The sequence below is a fragment of the Strix uralensis genome, chromosome 4 (genome assembly GCF_047716275.1).
Source record: "Strix uralensis isolate ZFMK-TIS-50842 chromosome 4, bStrUra1, whole genome shotgun sequence".
In the NCBI taxonomy this organism is placed as follows: domain Eukaryota; kingdom Metazoa; phylum Chordata; class Aves; order Strigiformes; family Strigidae; genus Strix; species Strix uralensis.
This window is the reverse complement of record NC_133975.1, coordinates 121,068,221-121,092,218: the sequence shown is the minus strand read 5'-3', so window position 1 is coordinate 121,092,218 and position 23,998 is coordinate 121,068,221. Positions and strand designations below refer to the sequence as shown.

The 23,998-nt window shown below is 45.1% G+C and overlaps 1 protein-coding gene across 2 annotated transcripts in view; it reads right to left on the bottom strand.

Moving 5' to 3' along the window:
• RCOR1 (REST corepressor 1) overlaps nt 1-23,998 on the bottom strand; it is an 88,694-nt gene that overhangs the window by 34,940 nt on the left and 29,756 nt on the right. For both annotated transcript variants that reach the window (XM_074868818.1, XM_074868819.1), the window contains one exon: nt 9,195-9,278. In XM_074868818.1, coding sequence (XP_074724919.1) covers nt 9,195-9,278 — 84 coding nt within the window. The remainder of the gene's footprint in view (nt 1-9,194; nt 9,279-23,998) is intronic.

The window sequence follows — 23,998 nt, the reverse complement described above, 5'->3', positions numbered from 1 at the left end:
CCATGAACTAAAGCAGCTGCTACAGGTTAAGGTGCAGTGGTTCAGTAAATTCCTGGTATCTTACCCCACACATGAGAACCAGGGCAATAAAAAGAGGTTTAGATGAAAAGCCCTTTCTCTACTTAAGATCAGAAGCTACCTGTGGACAAACTCATACAGATTGCCCTACTGTAGTCAGGCCAGCCTTTGGGAGACACTAACTACATCCATTCTTGCACTTGTTTACTTCCTACAGGTCTGAAACCAAAAAAGTGCAAAGGAATTATTTTGATCCCTCCAAGAAGTCCCTGCAGAAAGACAGCGAGCTTACACAGTCAGATCTTGGACAACATAATATTTATAGTAGCTTCTAAATCAAAGTATCAGCATTATGTTGACAGATATTAAGGTATTCAAAAATACATAAAAAATAAGTCAGTTTAGGAAAAAAAAAATCAACTTTCAGATTCACACAGCACTTGCTGAAACTTGGATTGCATACAGGCCTTCAGCCTTCGAGGCTGATCCTAAGAGACTGAGCAGAAAAGCCTATGATAAACCAATGTCACTAACTAGACCTTGGAGCATCAGTGGTAGGTGGTCACAGCTTTTAGCCAGAATTTAGAAGCCCAATCCTTACTGAGAAGTTATTATGTATTGCTACTACCCTACCATTATATGAATCTGCATGAGAAGCAGATGATCAGGAAAGTAACTTAACACGAAGAGCAAAAATAAGAGTACAGGAAAAATAACTACTGGGAGTGGTTCCTAATTAGAGCAAATAATGCCACAGCAAACACTTTATGGTGAGGGAAGTTCTGGCACATGTCCTTGAGAAAGCCTATCTGCTCTGCCTCCTGCATGAACACCTCTGTAAAGGTCACACTCAGCAGCACACTCATCACAGCAAGCTGTTACGGCCATGACCTCCTCAAGCATTCCCCAGTGAAGGACATATCCCACAAGAGCTCCTCCCTCCCTGCACAGAGCTCCTATCACATCCCTATAAACAAGCACTTGCTGGTGCATTTGCTGACTAACCACCTTCTAAGGAGAAAAAAAAAATTAAAAAATAGCTACCCTCCAGTTCGCTGATCCTTCTTATTTTTCCCCTCACAGCTATAGTAAGGGACAAGAGGTCAGGAAAAAAGACCTAGTTCTCTGAAATGCTCCGAGGCTGCCATTCCCACCAAGACCAAGCAAGACTGGAGCGCACTCAGCCCGTCCCAGGGCTGGGTCCAAGCAGCACAAAGTAGCTGCAGCCTGCTAGTTCTCGTCATACTGGTCCTACAACTCACACAGCGCCTATCAGGCTGGCTAAGACTGCTCCCAAATGTATTTCAGATGAAGGCTCCCTGCCAGGGTGACTCTCAACACAGCTATCATCACTCCATTACATCCACATCATCCTGTCTCTAAACTTTTCTTCGGGAAAAAAGCTTCTTCCTAGCGCCAGCACTAGTTCAATCCGCACAGGAGTGTCAGTCGGCATTTTCAAACTGGGTCATCTCAACAGGTTCGGAGAAGGCCTGTTTCACACTGCAGTAAAAAGGAGGAACAAACAGGTGGCAGGAGAGAACAAGGCACATGAAGAAACTGGTGACTGCTCCCCCACTCCCAGCACAGCAGCAAAAATTCCTCCAGGATAACACAGCTACCTTAGATAAGACATCCTCTTCCTGGATACTCTCCAACACATTCTTTCCTTCAGGTTTTTTTGTTTGTGGGTTGGGTTTTTTTTAAAAAACAAACAAACAAAAAACCTAATCCACAATCCACTGCACCTTGGGTGAAATCCATACCAAACACACACCCTAGTTCTTTCAAACCAAATTGCCTTCCTGGCTCCAATACAAACCACTGCTGTGAAAGGGTTAAAATCTCAATTTAAATATGCATTCAGTATCCAGAAATATCAACCTGCAGCAACAATGATGAAAGGGCTGCTCTGAGATTTCCACACAGCATTGCAACAGCAACTAGCACAGCAGATGACAAACAAAGAGGAAACTGCAGCTAAGTTTGAGGCAACTCAGCCATTTCTGGGATACACCCATAGCCTTTGAAGCCTGGTACCTTCTTTTTGCTGTTCACAATATTGCTACTATAAGCATCAGAAGGTGCCTCAGCTAAAATGAAAAACTGCATCCCTTCACCTTCATCTTTTGAGCATTTCCTGAAGTGCAGCAACTGCAGCTGCTGGGAGAAGTGGCCATGACTGTATTATTTCTACAGCTGAACTCAAGCAGAATCTCAAATTAAACACCAGTTCTCTCATTTTTGAATTCACGGAGTTGTATTCTTCAGCTACTGTATTTGCATCCAGGCTTCACAGCTGCCAGGTTCACTGCATAATATGAAATTTGGATTAGGGATAAACATAAACCCAACTCTGCTTTTCCATTAACCTTTTTTGCTGTCACTGGGGCAGCCAACAAACTGGTATTTCTAGGGAAGGAGTGCATACAAACAGCAAGATCCTAAGTTGGTTGGGGCTTTTTGCTATTTTCACTTCAGTGACAAAAGGTAAGCACCTAGCTTCAGGCAACATAACCCCTGAGGTCCACGCCTCAGAGACCTGGAAGTTTTTGCTCTACCTGACAGCTATTTTTAAGGCCAACACTTTTCCTACTACCAAAAAAAACCACTTCAACAAAATAAACCTCAGACACAAACAAGCAGAAAAACCCCAAACAAGAAAAGCACAATACATATCCACTCCTTTCAAGACCTCCCACAGCACTTAGCCAGCCACAAAAAAAAAAAGTATGAGCTCAGCTAAGAGTTCAATAATACGTTTTTCTCTCTGGTGGCAAAGCCTAAGCAGCTCCCACTCTCCCATTCCTGTCCAAGGTGGCTGCACTCTCACTGAGCACCAATGCAACCTTTCATGGGGTTGTGTTATAAACCAGGTCACAGAAACGATAGGGGTTGGAGAGGAGAGGGGACCAAAAATAAAACCACAATTCCAACTGTTTCAAGGATCCTGTTTATAGCATGATGGAGAAGAGGGACTTAAAAAGCAGCTGTGCTGATGCTGAATACAAACCAGACTACATCCTCTCCCTCGCTGCGGCTGCCTGGGGAGGGGTGCCTCTCGCATACCTCTGAAGCATTAATCCCATCCATTTTAAATGCATCCTGTTAAATAGGGGCTTCATGTTCTACAAGGGAGATTTTAAGATAACACTTTCCCCAGTCTACTCCCTCTCATTTGCGGTTTTCCACTCACATTTACTTATTGCTAGGGAACCCTACATCCCAAGGAAAATGAGGACTGATGATGATAGTTCATGGAGTCGTACATCCACAGAATTCACAGGCCAAAATAAGCGAGCTGAGGGGGAAAGGATATGTCCAAGCAGAAGCTCTTCTTAAAACAGCTATGCCTCAGCTATACACTGAAAACAGAGACTTGCCACACAAAGCATGATGAGACACACTCAGCAACCTGAGAAGACAAAAATTTTCCTGTCCTCTACTCTGGCAGTCATTTTAAGTTAGAAAATTTAGACAAAGGTCATTTCCAAGCTTGTTTAACATCCCCTTTAAAAGAGAAACTGAAGAATATTCATAGCCTGTTCTACGAAAAGATTAACCCTTGAACTACAGCTGAAGACAGATTCTGGCCACTTAAACCTGTCAACTGCCCTCAGAAATTTTGGGATTCACCTCACCTTCACCACAGAGGACAGCTACCAAAACTCACTCTCACCTAAAGAAAGCTGTTGACACACTAATGACCAGGACACACTTACAGACTTGGTTGGGACATAGGCTTTTGACATCCTGAATGCCAACTCATTAGGGTGGAGCACTGCTGCTTCACTGTCCCAAACCGTTACCCAGCCTGTGGCACAGTTAACTAAACCTTGCCCATCCAGACACCACAGGGTTAATATCCTTAGTAACCATAGCAACCAGCACTTCTTCCTCCATCAGAGCATCAGCTGGCACAATGCTGCCTTTCCAGCATCAGGTTTTGCAGCACATTTAGAGACCCCTCCCTTTCCCCCCAGCCACAGGGTTTGGCCAAGCACATCACAAGGATGTTGGAGCATTTGCTGCTTCACCTAATTCTGGCCTTCCTCTGTCCCCATGTCCCTGGGCACTTCTACCTCCCCTCACAGGGGGAAAGAGGCTGTCTAAATTCTCTCCAAGTGCACCAAGTCTGGCATAATGTAAAGCACAGAGCCAGCTGTACCCTTGCAGGAAGGGATGCCACGGGATAACAGAGGGAGGGACTGGTGAGCATCCAATGGCATGCTGATCAATCATCAGGTCAAAGAGAAGCAGCACTGCAAGACTAGGGGACCCAGCTGCCATCCACGACCTGCTGTCCCAGGGGTATTAGGGACAGCACCTGCCTCTTCAGTGACACCCCATAAACTGCAAATCCACTGGAGACACCCACCAAGACATCAGTGATAAACCAAAACTCCCATCTAGCAGACATATTCTGTCAGGAAGAGAACAGAAACATTACTTTCAAAACAGAGCTTATCACTAGCAAAATAATACATCTTTCTCCTCTTGTAGTTCACCTTTGAACTGCAGATGCATAAAAGCTATCATCACATCCTATCCTCTTGCCTGGTTTCCATCCCTCGCTCCTGGGCAGCTGCAGCATGCCAGCACTTGCTCATTTCTAAACCAACCCAATGTCATTTTTATGGTTCCACCCATTGGCGTACTTGGCACAGGGAGACACTGCTGTTTTATTAATAGCTTCATGCTGGCCCAGCTCAATCCTGTGCAGGGTTTCCACAGCATCGTTACAATGCATTTTTCACTATTTCCCCCTCCTTCCCCACACGCCACTCAAAGAGAGCAGACGCCTGTCTTCCACTTAGCTGTTCCTGCTCATCTATGTCACCTTACTCAAGACCTCACTATTCCTTCTCCCTCCCCATCCCCTTCCCCACCCTCTGTGACAGAGTCCCAGCACACCCAGAACAGTTGCCCTCCATGGCACCAAGTCCTCAGAGAGCCTCTCAGGAGTCTCATTTTGAGAGCAAGCTCTTTGTAAGAGGTGTGACACCAACCACAGCACACAGGGAATCTGGAGCAGAGCTGGAAGGGGAGCAGAGTTCTTTTAAGTCCAAATGTTCAGTTACTGCACAATGACAATTCTTTCTTTCTTCTCCAAAAGAGACAAGACAAACTTCTAGCTTTGGGCTAACTTTGTGAACTACTCACTAATGGTAGCAACTACTATGCAAGTGACCCCCTCAAAGAAGTCTGGCAGTAGATATGGAACATGCTGGCAGCATTCAACTTTGGTATGAATATGGGCAAGGCAGTAAGTTGTTTATACCCAGGATTGATGGTTAATGAGGCACAGGATAAAAAAAAGTGATCAATGTGCCAACACATACTTTTGTTTGTTTTAATCTTCTCTACCATATCCATCATTTCATCGTGTCCAGGCAAGAGGTTTCTCCAACATGACTAAAACATTGCTCCAGCATATAGGATGCATGGGACCCAAACAAGCTTTAACTAATTGTATGAGCCTGAAGCATCTGGTATGCAGATATCCACCAGGTCCTAGCTGACACACTGGTCTTTCCAGGATTAATTTCAGCATTTTACAGAGGACCCTCCTACAACCTCCACCAGTTTGGCCAGCCCTCTGCCAAACCCATCGGTGTGCATTACTCTGAGCATTGTCACAGATCTGCTTTGTAGCACAGATTCACCGCTAACAGACGTGGCTTCCAAGAGTTTCACTGACTGCACAGAACTGTCCTACTCACAAGAGCTACCAGTTCGCTCCAAGCTGATGGCTAACATGTGCTGCACTAACTTCCATCTTCATGTCAAGCCACAGCCACAGGAACAGACTTAAAGAGTTCACCACAAGAACAGGCACAGGATGGATTAAACACCTTGGAGTACAAATGAAAGTAGCTAGACACAGGTACCAACATGCTACTGATTGGAAGGATTTGTTCACCCACACTTCAACCTGAACAGCAATATTAAGAATGGATGTGCTAGCTAGGATTCACAGTCCTTGCAGCCCAAGGGGCTATACCAACCTCCTGAAGAACACAGCTCCTTCCACTTGCCACTTCACACTGGCAATGATTCCCCCCACCAAGGATAACACACACGTCACAAAAATCCATGGTTTAAAAGGGCATCAAGAAATAAAGAGAATCCATCACTTCTCTGGATAACATCCAATAGTCAATCACAAAGAAACCCCCACACACTCAGACATTTCATTTCTGTCCATGTTGACTTATTTTGCAGTCATCTATTTGTATTATGCATGTCTCTTTACTATGTCAAAATTTTCCTTTGAGAAAATAATTTACAATAGTCCCCTTTCAGTCTCTTTTCAGTAAGCTAAACAGATGGAGTTTGCTTCGTCTTCAGTTTCCAAAACGTTTCAGTAGCTCCCATCTCCATCCTTTTCTCAGTTTTTCCAACACTAAAGACACTATTCTGAGGTTCATTTTCCTGACTGCTTCTGGATGCAGAGGCAACAAAGTGTTCCAGTGACTACCTCACTTTTTACACCCACATCATCCACTGGGTCAAGCAGGACACCAGAAAGCTTTGACAAATTACCCGCTCAATGCATCCCCAAAATTGTTCTCCAAGCCACTTCTTTGCAAACAGCCTTGATGCAGAAAGCCAGAGCTTTCAGTACTGAGATTTGTAACCTGCAGTTGGGTCATTAAGAGCCCACTGTAATGGCATCAGTCCAAGTTAGGAAAAGATCCAAAGCACTCGACAAGACTATCAGTAGCATTCATTTTATTTACCATCCTGTCAGTCTATGGCTCATCCTCAGTTTCTCTCCACAGCAATTCCGTATCAGTTCCCATATCACTGATGGAAATGTTGATCATCAATCATGATGATCATCAACCCCACAGACCCCATTTAATTAGGATTCACTATCAACAATGCCAAGACTTGTCAGTGAACTCAAAAGTAGCTGAAGAGACTTCCTTGTCCCCTGATGTTCTTCTGTATAAACCATAAAGCAGATTAGGGAACTCTGCTTGTAATACATTTATTAAGTGCTCTACAGCCTTTGCAGAGCACTGGTATTTTGGAGGAGGTTCCCATCTTTTGAAAGGAAGGGGGATTGAATCAGACTCTCATGCAATCAACGCTTAACAGCTAGCTGAATACATTAGAGCTATAAAGTTATTTCTACTGATCAATCCATCTCTAGTCTCAAAAAGAACAAAAGCAACTATCTTCAGCAGGATTTGTTTTTCACAGTCTATTTTTAAGTAATGCCAGGTAGAGACAGGAGTAACTGATACTTTTCGGTAGCGTCAGCTCAAATTGACACAAGACAAAGCAATGACCAACCAGTCCACTCTTACCCTGTTCTCTTTCTCTGCACAGCTGCCCTCTCTCCATCTGCTGGAGTTTTCCTGTCACCCCAAGGTCCCCTCAAGCCATCTCTCCCAATGCTCCTTTGTTTTTTTTACTACTGCTAGATACTGAATTTCACAACTCCATCCCTCTATGTCAATCAGGCACCTCGGAGATAGTTTGTGTGTCATGTATCGCACAACAGCATCATATGGTGTTTGAGGGAGGGAAGTATGAAATTTTTTTTTTTTTTCTGTATCTTTTCTGGAAAGTGAAATCACTGATAAGCCTACACTCTTAATAAAATGTTGAGGGTTTTTTAGAAATTTCTTCTTGCCCTCTTATATTCATGCTGTTTTCCCCAACTTTTTTATTGTACCAGCAACAGTCAACTGCCACCTAGTCTTAGTCAGTGTCATACCACATTTTTAATGACCTCTTAGATTCATGACATCATCTTAGCAGATATTATACCCTTTTTATGCTCTATAATGTCCTTACATATTTTTGTGCCTATTGCCACAGAATACTCATAGATTATTTTATTCAGTTCCACATATCTTTACTTTTTCCTCCACCATTCTGCTCTTCCCTCTCCAAGAAAACTGTTTCCTATCAGGCAGGAGTAAAACATTCCAAAGCTGAGCTGAGATTCAAAAGGCTCTCAGACTTGAGAGACAGCTACAGGTAGTCACAGACGACCCATAAACAGTTGTTCCTTTTGGTGGAGACAACAGTTTCTTGCTCTTACACCTTTTTAGAGGTTTCTAGCTGTAGATAACTGTCAAATATCCCTCTCCTCATCAGTCTTATTTAGTTCAGCATCCAATAGCCAGCAGGGAACAGACAAGACACCACTGGTAGGAAAGAAGTCAGACAGGACCCTTGCAAAGCCCTTTTTATCTGTAGATCACAGTACCATCATCCTTCTGTAATTTAAGGGGCAACTTGCTCAGTGGAACAAATGCCCCAGGGCAGAGCCCAGCCCTTTCATGACAGAGCCAGTTTGTGCACAATCTCTGCTGCATTAATTTGCAAATGCTACTACAACCTTCACAAGTGTCTTGTGATCCATCTTAGCCCTTGGGTCTAGGGGAAAACCAGGTATCAACTTCATAGTGCCACCACAAACAACTGCAGAGGAACAGGAATGTAAGATTCTTATTCTTGGTCCCAGAATCAGAAAGGAGGAAAAAAGGTACAGTCAAAAATAGCTCCTTTCAGCTCCCTCCCCCAAAAGCACTTGGGTTTAGCTACTGCATTCAAACAGCAGCCCTTTAATCAAGGAGTCCTACTTATTCATGAGGAGAACTGTAGCTAGACAAACCTTTCAAACACTAGTTCTGCCATCTGGCAGCCGCACTAAGACTTGTTCCCAGACACACACAGAGTGCTGGTAATTGCCCTCACGTGGAATTCCAAGGCACTGCAATTGTTCTGGCATTTAAACCTCCACGGGCTCCAGATGTGGATTTTATTTGTGTCTTTGTGGAAAAAAGGTACTACTGATTACCATATATTTCCCCTCCCCAAATACTTTTCTTTTTGGTCTCCCCAGTTATTTGTCATTTTCTACAGCAGCAGCAGCAAAAAAGCAGATAAGTATCTTAAAGAATTCATACTGAGGCAGAAAGTGTGTCACATTTCTCCTGCTTTCCCTGCCTCCGTGGATTTGACGCTCTGAGCAGCTGCCCAGTGGGGAACGAAGCTCTTCTAGGGGACTGCTTTGTAGACTTGACTTTTTTCAAATTAATTTCAAATCATAATGGAAAGGTCAGAGACAATCTCTCCACTGAAAGTGCAACTTTGGATTCTTGAAGTGATACATGTAAGGGGAAGGGGGAATAAAAGATTCCGAGACTTACATTTTGCTTCAGACAGATTCTGGTTAGGTGACCAGACCAGCATGCCGAGATTCTCTCTCTCCTGACTTCGCCTTGCGAGTTTGGCTTAAAAGAAAACAGATACAAACCAAGTTACAGAGAAAGTCATTTCAGATGCAAAATGGATACAAAAATGACTTATCACACATCTGCAGCTTTTAATCAAGATACAAAACCCATCCACAGAGTTAAAACTCCATCTTCCCATTCAGACCTGAGGCTTTTCCTTGTTTTTTCAGTGCATCACCCCCTATATAACATGACAGATACCGCACACTCCCTCTTTCATGCAGTACACTTAAGAAGCATACGTTAGATCTAAATTAAAAGTTAATTAATGTTTTTCTCTTCCAGCACACTTGATTATTTTTCTTCCAGCCATCATTAAATGAAAAAGGGAGGAGCTGGGCTCAGGCAGCAGGCTCCAAGCCATTGACATCATGAGGCTATACTGTGCAGCTAGATTAACACTCCAGGGTACACACATGCATGAACCTCCCAGATTTCACTTCTGAGCACCTACTCTGCCCCAGCAGCCCTTCTATGGCTTCATCCCCCATAGAGACAGGAATGCCCACCCAGGTGACACTGGGTCTCCCAGGTCAGAATCAGGTCCTCTGTTCAACCACTCCAGAGAAATCCTTGTGCATTCACACCCACGCTGTGTACATGCACCCACACTCAGAAAGCAAGACCATTTTTAACCAACTTAACACCTGGCTGGCATGAGAGCCCTGAAAGTCTCAAGTGAAGAACCACAGCTGCACAGTTTGAAAGAGCAACCTCAAGCTAAGGTACATTTCAACAGTGAGTTCTTGTGAATCTGTTCTTCAGTCACAAGCAGTCAACAGAGGAGGAGGAGGACAACGAGAAGAGAAAGAAACTTGCTCTGTTGAGTCAGCACACACAGAGCCAAGCTCAACTACCCGCCCTGCCAAGAGAAACTTGCAGGTCTTGTTATGAACGAGTGCCTACAGTACTACTTCCACTACAAAACGTCATAGAACACTGAAGTTTTATGCAATATTTCAACACAATGCTATTTTCTCTACGCTGTGCAATTATACATATAACCACCACTTCATGATGCATTAAACAGGTCAGAAAAGATCTAGTAACACAAAATTACATTACAATGCTATCAACACTCATGGTTTGACTATTGTTTCTAACCTGAAATCTGCTCAACTAAGAACAGTCAGGGTTTAATAACAAAAAAAAATTTTAACATTAAATTTAAAGCACAAATAGCGCATATTAAAAATAACCAGTTGCCAGCAACATATTTATATTGAACTATTTTTTTTTCACAACACACACCATGATTATCTTTCACACAGCTTGTGATGTTTTTTTTTAAAAAAGGATAGCAACTGCATATACAAGATATTTTGTGCACTGTGCACGTTCATTACTTTCTACACTAGGCAGAAAAACAGGAATGAGAAGAGACAACAACAGCCTCTGGTGGTGAGAGATGGGGTGGAGACCAGGACACAGAACACGAAGGGTGTCTGAATTTAAAATTACAGCTTCACACAAAAAAAAGTCTGGATACATTGGGGATTAAATTTTACTTTCTCCCTCATTTCAACTCTAGGTCTGGAATGCAAAGAAAGAGGCAACCCTAGGCCTCCCCTCTATCAAATTTTGCTCCTCACTCTCCCTATCCAAGATGATCTGTCCTACTAAAGTCTAGCATAGGGTTCAAAACACAGAAAGAAAAAAATTCCTCATTTTGCATTACACTGAAAAGCACATTCTCATCCCATAAAAATACTCAAAGACAGAAATCATCAATCAGGTCTCCAGGAAGTTAAGCACTTTCCACACAAATCCCAACGCACCTCAAGTAAGCCACGGCAGTTCAGGAGCCTGATGTTCAAATTCTGCCAGCAAGGCTTAACACTAGGCAAATTGTCAGCCTGGCTTTACCACTGTCTCACTCATTGAGCTGGCAAAACTCACCTAACTCAGGAAAAGGGAGAAGTTTTCTCCTAGTTTAGCAGGCTGAACCTCCTCCCTGACACGTCAGGTGCACATCCCAGCCCAGCTGTCCCTTTCAGGAGCAGAGCACTGCTAGCTCAGCTCACCCACAGTAATGTGGGTGATGTTTCACCTCCCATGGTTAAAACCCCAAGTTACACTTTGGAGCATTGTGGAGGGAGCACCACAGCCTTCCTGGCTGTGAACTGCAGTGAGCCCTGGGAGGTGATGACCAGTGCAGGGAGGTACTGCGGGACCTTATGGCACCCAAGTGGGGTTGGCGAAATGTGTTCCTCATCCTCCATCACAGCTCCCCCCACAGGCACCCAAGACCTCCCTTTGCAAAGGGAGTGCCTTGGGTTAGGAACTACCTCCTTCCAGCCCCACATCCCCTCCCTATGAGCCAGGGTAAACCTGGGCCTCACATCCTGAACAAGAACCCCCTGCAGATGCCAGGCTTTATGCAACCCTCAAAATGCTTTTCTGTCCAGTTCCCACAGCCCAGATTCTTCTGCTCTGCCTGTGTCCCTCCAGCCTCTCAGTAGCAGCAACCAGCCAAGTTATACTGCAGTTGTAAACAGGTGTGAAGCAGCACCTCTGGTATTCCCACAACATCTCTCCTACTCTGCCACTCCACCCAAGCCCACATCTGTCCCCCCTCTGCCCTCGCTCCTCAGAGGTAGAGGCCAGTGCAAGGCATGCATAGGGTTAAGTTAAAACTCATGCTTCTCTGCAAAGGACAGAAGCACCTAAAGGCCACCACACATAGAAGGGTGGGGGAGTGTGTTCCTCAAACATCCACAGAGGCCCAGACTACCTCTCTAATATTAGAGGTGACTTAGCCTGCCACCCAGTTCCTTCACCATCCAGCACCACATCCTCCCCATCATCCCTTCTCAAGCCCACAGCCCCCAACGTTTACCATTCCCTGCACACAAGGCAGACACGACAGGCATTCTTCCGAGTCCAGTGCTGACCCCATCATAAATACACACAGCACAAGTACTCTTGCTACATGATGTAGCAAGGAAGAGCTTAACAGCTTGCTCAGAATTTGAAAACACGTTGAAATGGTTATTTCAGAGCACAGCCATGAGAGGAGAAGGGAGGGTTTAGAGCAGAGCGGTCATTACATCCCTCCCTTTCCTGCATCTTTCCAAGCACAGCTGCAAGGCTCACCAACACAGGGGAATTCCTTCCCCTGTCCCCTGCTTTTGGACAAAGGATACTAGGGTGAATTCTAACACTCTACACTTCAGTGACAAAGCCAAAAAGATAATTCAGTTTATTCTATATTTCATATAAAAATAGCCACATAAGGGGGGCAGGGTTACTCTTTTAGGGGAACAGATCTGTTGGGTTTCCTTGTTTAAGCAACTGCAGTTAAACCAGTGCAACCTGTGTTTAGAGAAGCTGTATATTGGCAGACAAGATCATCTGGCATTTCAGTTAATCCTGCACTCTCATCCAGGCTAGCCACCAGGTATTTGTAGAGTCTCTGCCACAGCCATTAGCTCCCTATCACATCTGTTGTGGGAGCAAACACTCTGTAATCACTTTCCCACTGCTGGCTTTCTTATTTGTCCCATGTCTCCAAGGAATCATGGATGCTTCCTCCATCCTCAAGAGGAAGACCACCTACTACAAGCAGCACCCTCGAAATTTTGTTCCACTGTCAGAATTCACAGGGGATTCAAGCTCCCATTGCCTTTACCCAAGCAGAGATGCCCCCACCAGGCACAGTATCATGTTGCTTTTTCCACAGCAGTTCCCATCCCTCACTCTTCCCTCATCCCCAGAACATACCCCTACCCCATGGACTATACACTGAAACACAGAAGGGAATCAATCAAGGTTAAAACTCACTTTGTGAGGAAAATGTTATTTTAAAAGTTGGTCTCATTTACAGATGTGGTTTACTGCACAAGCCCAAACAGTTCAACTGTGCAAGGGAGGAGATGAGGCAGGGCAGAATACCCTTATATCAAAATTATTCTTAAAAGAAGTTGTGGGGGCTTTTTTTCCCCCTGGAGCTGTGAGGAAACATCTCAACACCAGCATGCTATTGACCACACGGTGTGTAGGAATATATTGATTTGTACAACAGAGACACAACACTGCCATTGGAGTTCCTATCACTTCTGCCCACAGGCTGAGGCTCTCCATCCCCAGGGGCTCCCTGGGCCACCTGTGCTAAGGCACAGGCCTGGCACATGCAAGAGCAGCACAATGCAAGATGTGAAACCCCAGCCCACAGCAGCTATAGCTTTTCCACAACTTTTAGAAAGCTGTTGCAAGACTATCCCTACCTCTCAGAAAAACAAGACAAAGTATCTTGACTGAGTCTTTAAAGCATGTCTCTTCCCTGCTGTGAGGGTTACTACGTGGGACAGCCTCACTCCCAAGCATCTGTCTGTCCAATTTTCACTTGCATACAGAAAGATGTCAGTCCTGCTCTCCCACTACCACCCACAAAGTTTAAAGCCTCAGGGGTAAATCCACCTTAGACCCCATACTTGAGCGATCCCAGCTCACACAGGAGGAGAACAAAGAGTAAAGTGAGAGCAAAGTAAGAACAAGGAGAATTTTTTTTTATCAATACAAAAAAAACCCAACACAAACACCAAATCAAAACTCTTAAAACCCACTCCCTCCCAGAGCCACACTCCTCTGCTGCATCCACTCTGAGTCAGAGAGCAGAGGGTCAACCCTGACAGGACGCTCTGCAAAAACAGAGGAGAAAGGTGGAACTTGCAAGTTCCTTGCAAGGAACTTCTTAAAGGACACCAAGCCAAAGGTGGAACTTGCAAGTTCCTTGCAAGGAACTTCTTAAAGGACACCAAGCCCTAAATACCCTTGTGAGTCCTCTGATGTGTCTATTACCTTAAACCCTGGGTCTGGAGCCCCTCCCTACACCAAGAAATACACATGTATCTCCTCACATCTGAGGGGTTCTTCTGCAGATACTGTTAACTTCAAGTTTTTTCTTAGTCAAACCAAAGTTGTACCAGTGCTGTAATCTGGACTATACGAATAAGCTCAGTGTTGAACGTGCTGCAGAGTTTGTCTCATGCATACATTTGTGTTGACATGAAACCACAGATTTTTGTTCAGGCTCTCTCCAGAACGAGAGAGCCAAGACACGCACACATGCCCTGCAGGCTCCTCAGCCACCAACACTCAGCAGAGTTGCTGCAATGGACAACAACGCGGGGCTGAAAGTGTGCTTCTCTTCCCACCTCTACTAGGGTGCTGGGAAGTCAGGACACCTGACAGTGAAAGGGAAATGGGCACGTCTCCAAACAGAAACTACCAAAGGCCACTGTACAGCACACATGAAGTCCTCCCTACAGGTCAGAGGGTACCTTTCCCATCCCTCTGACCCCTCCCCAATTTCAAGTTAGCTATGGAGCAGTGGGCATCAGTACAGCTGTGCCTGGCAGTAATACCACTCCCTTCATCCCACCTGAATCTCCTTCTGGCAAGATGAACCAAGAGCCTCTGAAGAGCTGTGTTAAAAGGCCAAGGGGTGAAGCTTGCACCTCACAGCTTGAATCCGTCCAACACCTCACTACTTCTAAAAGGAGAGGAGGTCCTGCTCAGCCAGCATTTCTCTGCTCTCCTGACACATGCTCCCTGCTTCTCCCCCCCATCCTGTGTTGACTCTGGCATTTACCCCTCCAAGACAAGCACATTTGAGAAAAGTAACCTGACAAAATAGAAAGCAAACAGCATTTTCCCCAGTTATTAAGTCATCTGGCTGCAAGATGAGAAACAGCTGAGCGGGTGCACAGGGAGCAGCAGGCCCATGTGGACAGGGGCCTCTCTGCCTTCACCCCACAGAGCTTCACCCCAACACGATGGTTCAGCAGCACCACTGCAGAAGAGAGGTATGGAGGCCATTTCCCCTTCTACCAGCACTAACGCCTACTTGACAAACCAAAGCAGGGGATCTACCTTGAACTTAAAAAAAAAAACTAATCCAACAAAAAAACTGTTAGCTTTAACTCATACCAATTCTTCATTTTCTACCGCATAACCTAAGAGACAAGGAGGAGAATCAAGAAGCAGGAACAGGCAGGACACCTCCCTCAATCACAGCACCAGCTTAGGCTGTCTCAAGGACTGCTGGTGGAATGACAGCGTACATGAAGAGCAAGCAGGAAGGCAGAACCCACCAGCGAGTGGGAGCCCAGTGCTGTGCACCTCCAGCCTGACACATCCCATTTTATTTTTCTTCTCCAAGTCAGAGAAGAAACATGCCAGAATAAACTCAGTGGGAGCCAAAGCCTCTCGAAGAGCCACCAATCACTCTGTCGCCTATTATTTTGCTTCTGTGCAAGGCAGTGGTGCCAGCTCCCACTCGAGTTCCTGCACTTGAGGGAGCTGCTCCACAGCTCTCCCCAAGGATGCTGCATGTTCCAGCCGCAGCTGAGAGCCGTTCAACAGCGCTTTATGCCTTGCTTTTGGCACCTATACTGACCCCTCAGAGAGACGATCCTCGCCTCCAGTAGATGCCAAGACACACTTTGCTCCCAGCTCCATCCTGCCCAAGCAGGGGTGAAGCTCTGCCAGGAGGCCTCTAGCATTCTTCCTACTCCATAAACCTTCCAATAGTTTCTGATGTGCGTTCTTGCTGTTGCTGTTTGCACAAGGCATTTCAGAGCTACTGAAGCCCTCAATTTCAAAGCAAGACACACTAACACATGACTATGTGAGAGCACTGCAACACACACCATGAAGAGTGGGAGCCTGCTGTTAAGTCAGTTCCTCTGTTATTTAGAAACTGCAAAAGGTAACTCAGAAAAGCACGTCCACTGTCAGGTGCCTGATACAGATACACACTTCCGTACTTTCTCTGGAAACCAAACATGGGCAAATCAAAGTTTAAAAAGCACTTGCCAGAGAAGTACAGGGAATTCTTCAGGCACTGATCTTTTGCAAGGCAACCGGTAAGAAAAGATTTCCAGATCTAAACAATGTACTTTAATAACTTCATGAAGTTTACACAAGTGAAATCCCCAAGGTACAGGATAGCAAGATTCCCACCTACAAAGGCCACTGCAGTACTAACATCACTCACTGATCCCCCCATAACTGGTACCAACTCATTTTTAAATCACATGTTGCAGGTTTAAAAAGAAAGACTAAGAAACACCTCCTCCTTTTAATATGTAACCCTCAGCATTATATATAAAACATGCCTTGTATAATACCCAAAGGTGAATAGACATTTTTATTGTTTGAAAGAGCTGGAGCTGACATAACAACTTAGCTGTTGAACACTGCTTAAAGCTGTTTTGGACCAAGACTAAATGTATTTAGTTCTAATGAAGTGAGATTAAACAAGTGCTTCCATTCCCAACCCTGCATTTTCTTTATATTTATTGCATAGGGCAAAACATCCTGTTTACAGTACCCATGATGACTGTTAAACAAAATAAGACAAGGGAGGCACTGGCTCCCATAGTTTAAAAAAGCTCACTCTCACTGGTTTGTTAGTATTACTCAGGCTCACAGTGCAACTGTTAATGCACAGCTGCAGTACAACAACAAAATACCTATGTGGCACATGAGAATTCAAACAAAATTGAGAGTCAGAAGAAAAGCTTCTTCCACCTTCCCTCCCCACTGCTGGTGCTGGTGTCCCAAGCAGCAACTCAAAGACATTTGAAGAACTTTGCTGCCCATCTCCACTTCCTTCAGCATGTGACTTCTCCCTGAGTCAGCAGACAATACTTGTGATCCCCTTTCATCTGTGTTTTCTGAGGACTGCCTTGATATAGTAGCTGGTACCTCATAGAAATACCATTTTTGTAAACACTATAGCAGTATTAAATGCAGCAGAACATTTTAGACTGGAATCCTGCAAGTTGATGAATGTTTTTTAATTAAAAATATATAAATTAAGCAGCAGTTAGCTCTTCCTATACATGACTACACCTGACTGGCACTACAATCTATATGCAAATAAAGTTCTGAGGGCATTTTTGTACCTGCCCAGGGAAACAAAGGCAACTATTTGGGTTTCTATACAGAGCAACAGTACTGGAAACACAGGCTGAAGGACCTTATTGCCTCAGAGTAACTGTAGGTGCTGTGCTACAAAAACCCGCAGTATCACACATTAAAACAGTGTGAAAAATATTGCTTTAAAAGTTACCCAGTTAAAGATTAATCATCCAGCAATGATTACAAAGGTCACTTTGCAGTGATAAAAATTATTATCATTAGAAGAACTGGAAGAGAAAATCAAAAAAGCACGGCTAGCAATACACTTTTCTTTGAAGTAATCAAGTTCAATCCATACTAAGTTTGAACTTCCCACCTTTGTATATTTTTATTTTGTTGTAAACTTCTTAAGAACACATCTGATCCCAGATGCCTTTCCAGTTTAAGAGCTAGCAGTAAAGCAAAAGCTGTGGCCTACATTTTGCCCAGGCCAGACCGAACAATAAAGCCAGAACAGATGTTGAGGCCTTGCCTTGATTTTTTTTTTTCCCCCGAATAATAGGAGTCCACTCATTCTTTCCTGCAAGCAGGTGGCACCAATGTGCAGCCATAGATGAGGTCTGAATAACTATATGAGCAAGCAGCCTTTCAACATACACTCTAAGTGTGTAAAATTATTTTTTCTACATGCATGCAATCCCAATCCAAGCTCTGCAGCTAGTTCTGCATACACAAGTCCTGCAACCCATACAGGAGCAGGAAATACATTAAAATATCAGAAGCATAAATATAACCCCACACACACACTCAGTATTGAGACGCACACCTCTATTAACCACAACAGGCTTTTGTCTAGACATGGCCAGGGTTTTGCACTGAAATGTGAAAGGGTTGGAGTTTGTATAGAGAGATAAGTATAAAATTAAGATGAGAAAATGCACATTTGATTAAGATTTTACAACAGATCTCTGGCAAGCCTTTTGAAGAATGTAAACATTTGCCCCATCCACTTCTTTTGTTTTTTAAAGAAGGATTATTAACTACACTACAGTGATTCTGAATGCACAACCAAAAAGCAGACAACCATAACAAAGTAAAAGCCTGCAGCGCCCATGTCAGGCTGGACCCACAAGGCTCACCTGCCCTCCCAAGCACACTTCTGCCCCCTCCGCATCACAGAGCACCCCGGCCTCCCCAGGCTGCGGGTCAGAGCCACAGCAGCTCCAAAGCACCGTTAGGAGGACTGGGATGGGCTGGGACCCGTGCTGCCCCATCAGTCAGTACCACAAAAGCAGGCACCACCCGTGGGGCCCACAAGGCCCCACACACCCTGTGGCTACCACCCCCCAACTCATGGCTGCCACGCTGGGCCCCATATCCCGCCACCAACCTTGGGAATCCCTGCACACTCACAACCCTACAAAACAACGTCAATGCAGAATCTCCAGAGCCACACAGTGTACCATTTTAAAGTTTGTTAAAAATAGGTAAATGCATGCACACAATTAGTTCTGAGAGTCAATCTCCAACCTGAGCCAAGCTACAATGAGCCAACTACTGTTGGTTTCTGTTCAATCTCCCTGAACACTGCCCCAACAAGAAGAATTTCCTTCCCTCCCTTCCTCCACACTATTTCCCTTCCACTTTCATTTAGGTGACCAAGAAGTCACAGAGGCATGCCTACACGTATGCAAGTAAGATCCACATGTAGAATTTAATATACAGAAAATGAACAGCAATAATATAGCACAGGTCCCTCAAGTGCCAGGTCTCGTGCTGCCAACAAATATCTAGGCGCTGCCAAATCTATTTGAAGCCCAACAGTCTACTGATGAGGAAGCAATGATAAGGCAAACACATCATCTTCTTTCCATCATAGATCTTGATTCTGCTGCCTCCCCTGATCCTTAACAGTCAGCAACTCTTACATGCACAGGTCCACATTCATATGGTCTCCCATCTCTTTACTAAGCCAGCCCTCAGGTCTTCCCACCCACTGAATGGGGTCCTCTGTTGTGTTCCCTTACCCCCAGCAAGAGCAGTTGTTTGGGTCCAGTCCTGTCCATTATTCAAAGGCAGCACTTAGGAATAACAAGACCAGGACCAGCAGAGAGACTTCCTAAGCCTGGCATTGTATCTGCATCATTGGATTTAATGACCCTTCATGGGAGGAGGGGAAAAAAAAAAAAGAAAGTCCATCAAATCATCTAATCCTTTTTGAACCCATTTGTAATTTTGGCATCTACAACATCCTGTGGCAGAGTGCTTCAATTTAATTATATGTTTGTTGTCTGAAGGAGAACATGCACACACTCCCTTCTCAGCTCTGAAGCTAGTACCCAGTCATTTCATTTGGTGGCCCCATTTCCTGCCTTATGAGAAGCAGAGAATAACTGCACCCTGTTCACCTCCTCCGTGTCTCTTGCTGTTTTACAGACCCCTCTACCACGCTCCTCTCTGTCATCTGTTTTCCAAGCTAGACAGTCTGGGCTTTTCTGCTTCTCCCTTGTACAGAGATGGGAAACAAGAACAATTCCTGTACTTTATCTAGTTATCTTACAGCTCTGAAAAGCTTATACGCATGGGGGAGGGATGGAAACGGGGCACAACCAGAACTGTACGCAGTGTTCGAGAAGAGGGTACACCACAGGATTTATAAAACATGCTATAATGAGGTTCTGTTTTGTTCTCGGATGCTTTCATAACAGCTTTTAACAATACACTTGCCTTTTCACTATTGCCATTGAGTTGAAAAAAAAAAAAAACCACCATGACTCCCAAGATCTTTATCTGGAAAGGTAACAGCTATTTTAGAGACCACTGCCATACACATACAGTTAAGGGCTGTTTCACCCTACCCTACCCCCTCCCCCCCCCCCCTCACCTCGAATATTACTTAGTGCATAACAACAAGTGTCACCTGTCATTTTACAGCCATGCCGTCACAAGATTGAACAGGTTGCCCATTTCCCCCCTTCAGCAGATACCCAGACTCCCCTTACCACCCCCTCCTCCCATTCACATAATCTTTTACACACTGACAAAAGGACAATCCAGCTGTTAGCAGCAAAAATAAAAAGCTAAAAACAAAAATAACAAGATATGTAATTTGAAGTGGAGAATACACAAGTGTTGCTTTATTCAGATAGTGAGAAGTGCTCCTCTCCAACTCCCAGCTCCAGGACACCTCTGGCTTCCCAAGGCTTCTTTCCCCAGGAGACATGACACAAGGAGCAAGAAGCCAACAGAGGGTTTCTCAGACCTTGTGGCTCCCCCCATTCCCCTTCCCATCAAGGAAGCAATACTGTTTAGTAGGCCACTGACCTAAGCACTTCCCCCTCCCCATCTCCACCCACCCTTTCCCACTCCCCAGCACCCTCTGGGGAATGAGGGGAAGGACCAGAAACGGAGGGGAGAGGTAAAGGTTCTTTTGCTCAGAAGCAACACTCCCACCACCCCAGCTTTAGAAAGCACTGAACCTCCTTACTCAGAGGAGACTCTGTTTCCCCTGTAAAGCTTTAAACTTGGCCTCCATAGGCCTGCACAAGCACCGACAACTCAAACAAGCAGCATTTTACTCATCTTTCCCACACACTAAGGACCAGCTGGCCTGTTTCTATTGCCCAATGCAAGTATAAAAAAAAAAGCAGTCTCAAGCGTTCACAATGCAGAGATTACTTTTCAATATTTTTAGCAACACCTCTTCCCTTCCCACCCATCTAAAGTTCACATGACAGCGTCCTTTTGAGATAGCTTACACTGATCAGTGGAAGTAACAAGTACCTAGAAAGCACAGTGATGCAAAATTTGGATTCTTGGTTAACAAAGTAACTGGTTTATTTTTTCCACCATACTTCAAAAACCCTGCCAAGAGATAGTCAGAACATATCTGACTAACTAGAACCTGGTCTCCAAAGAGTATGGGATGCAGGCACTTCTCTTCCTCCTCCTTTTCCCCCTACATCTCAGGAGTTCAGAAAAAAAAAAAAGGAAAATCACAACCAGCTATGCTTGATGGCTTATGAACTAAGGCTGCTTGAAGGCAAATGTGTTACTGCTTCGCAAGACAGTAGTGTGAAGGGCATGCCAACAGGACACACCGGTGTCTCCATCCAGACAAGAGTCCACTCAAAAGGTCAAACAAAAGAAAAATTCTGTGTTAGCGTACTCCAGTAGAGCCAAATCATTTTACACAGCAGAATGAATCAATCAGCAACAGCTAAGCACAGCCAGCTCTCAAAAACGGTAAAGATTTCTCACATTATTATTCTTTAAAACCTGAGTCAAACACCAACGCTTTTCAAGGCCATGAGGAGACAAGCCCATCACATACAGTGGCAGACACTATCTCCCAAACCCAGCTGGGTGCTGTGGAGAGGCTGGTGCCTTCCAAGAGCAGCAGAATCAGGCCCTGCCAGCAAGCCCAGGAGAGGCCTTACCTCTATGCTGAAGTCACCTAAACCGACCCAGCCATTTCTACCTGAAGCTAGTTTTGTAGAGGTTACATGAGTGGCCCGGCTGGCAAAGCAGCAGAGACAGCAACCTCTGAAAAGGGGGCACAGCTTCCTTTCCTGACGCAGCCATCTCCAGCAGCAGACACCTGTCCTCAGGCCAACGTGAGCATAGGAGAAGCTTATATATCAAATCCCACCCAGCACTGAGTCATGCACCGATGTGGTGTGCAACTGCAATCAACAGGCTGCGAGCATGCCCAGTTTAACCCACACAAATCCGACTTTTAAACGTCTGCAACAGTTGCATATCCTCCTCTCACCCCCATCCATGACAGTCTTCCAGGTCCTTATCCTCACAGCACCCCTACCAGCCGAAGAGAGCTTTTATCAACACACACACAGAGTGCAGAGTGCCAGGCTTGCAGGAGTTGAGTCAGGTTTTCCGGGCCCCATGTTAGAGCCCCAACTGCGGGTCATCCTTCCTCATCATCCCGCTCTCAGAAATGCTGAAATCAAGAAGGGGCCCATAAATAACACATTTGTAATATTTCAAATCAGATCCTGAAAATCAGTCTGCTTCCAGCTCTCCTTGGAGATGACTAGTGTATTCATTAACTCACAAGCTCCCCAAGGCACAGACAGTCCCTCTCCTTCTGTCTGCACGGGGCCTGGCTCAACAGGGTGCTGTAAGGATAATATTCATACCCAAAACCAAAGTCAGATTTAACATGCCCTTGAAATGCAGGCAGATCCTCGATCACATTTTTCCCCAACAGATTTCACAAGTCAGTTTGTTTTTTCCCCATTTTTGCCAAACTCAGAGGCACAGTAACAACTATATTTAAGATGTAGCTAACAATCATGGCAAATCTTAAATTATTTTTTTTAAACATTCAACTTTTAGTAAAAGACTATCCAAAAGAAGTTATCTGGTTCCTCTCCTTCTCCTGCCTTCAAAAGAGTCTCAGAACTAGTTTGTCTTGCATCTACATTAATAATTTCAGAGTATGATAACTACAAGAGAGGCTAAACAATTCATCTTTGCTCCACACCAAACACTGCCTTGCACTCATCTGCACTGCTGTTCTGCCCATACTCCCACTTTATGCCGAATGTAACTGATCCTAAAAGGTGCCAAGTAACAGCAAACTGGAGAGACAGGCTCTGGGCAACAAGCAGCAAGTACACTTGCAGTCCAGAGGAACAAAACAGGGGCACAGCCCTGCAAAGATGTTGGATTTTCCTGAGCTGCCTCCGCTGTGGGATTACGAATGCTCCTTCTGCAGTGCCAGCATTTGCATACCACAGCATATTTACAAAGAAATCAATCGGGACACAAGCACAAAGGTGAACACGGAGAAGAGGCCCGTAGTGCTTGGGGCACCCGGCAGAAAAGCACACGGCTTTCTGCTCTGCTTAGATGCTTCGGGGAAAAAGCAAATCGGTTACGACCCATCCACATCTAAAGCATGATCCCCTTCCCCACTCCATTTAACAAAGAGGACAGAAGTTTGCAGGCGCAAAGCCTTACCAGCTCTCTAAAACGCAACCACCACGTGGCAAGCGTTAGGAGCAGAGCTCACACAAAGAGCCGAGAGGCAGCGGGAGACCGAGGGGAGGGAGAGGGCTGGGAAAGCCTCGGCAGCCAGGAGACTGGGGAAGAGGAGACCAAGCCTTATTCTCCAGCCACCGCCACAAGGAAACAAGCACAAATGGGACGGTGAGGCTAAGTAGATAAGGAGAAGCCAGCCGAGTGCCAGCCTGGCAATGTAGATAAACAGAGGAGCCAAGATCCTGCTGGAAAGAGAAACGTGTGGTTTGGTAGAGAGCTGAGGGAGGAACCCAGCTTGGCGCTGCCCCGGGAGGGGAAGGAGGAGACGCTTCCTGGCAAAGCGGAGGAAGGCAGTTTGCACAGCACTTACCTGCCCTGTAGCACGTCCCTCGCACTGCACAACGCTGCAGCACGGTCCTCCTCACACACACAGAGCTACAAAATTAACTTAATTTTACTGTGTTCAGGGCCATTAGTCTTTCCAATCTGAGGACCGAGATCCTGTTCAGCACATAAATGCCTCTTCACTGAGGCTGAAAATTCTTCTTTTCTCCAATTTAAAAAGGGGAAAAAAATACCTTTTAGACAGAATTCATGCTCAGGGCAAAACAACCCCTCTCTCCCTTCCTTCCAAAAGTCATCATCATAGTGAAAGCAGCCAGAGTCCCTGCCTGTGTTATGAGCCCAGAGGTCTCATTTTCCCTTCCCACAAATTATATAATGGCAAAAAAATGCAGTGGCCAGCCCCCAGCAGCTGTTTGATAGAAATACAGCTGTACCTCCTCGCACATCAATTATGCTGCCCCACACTGCACTGGGCAAATTCAAAACGTGGCTGCCAA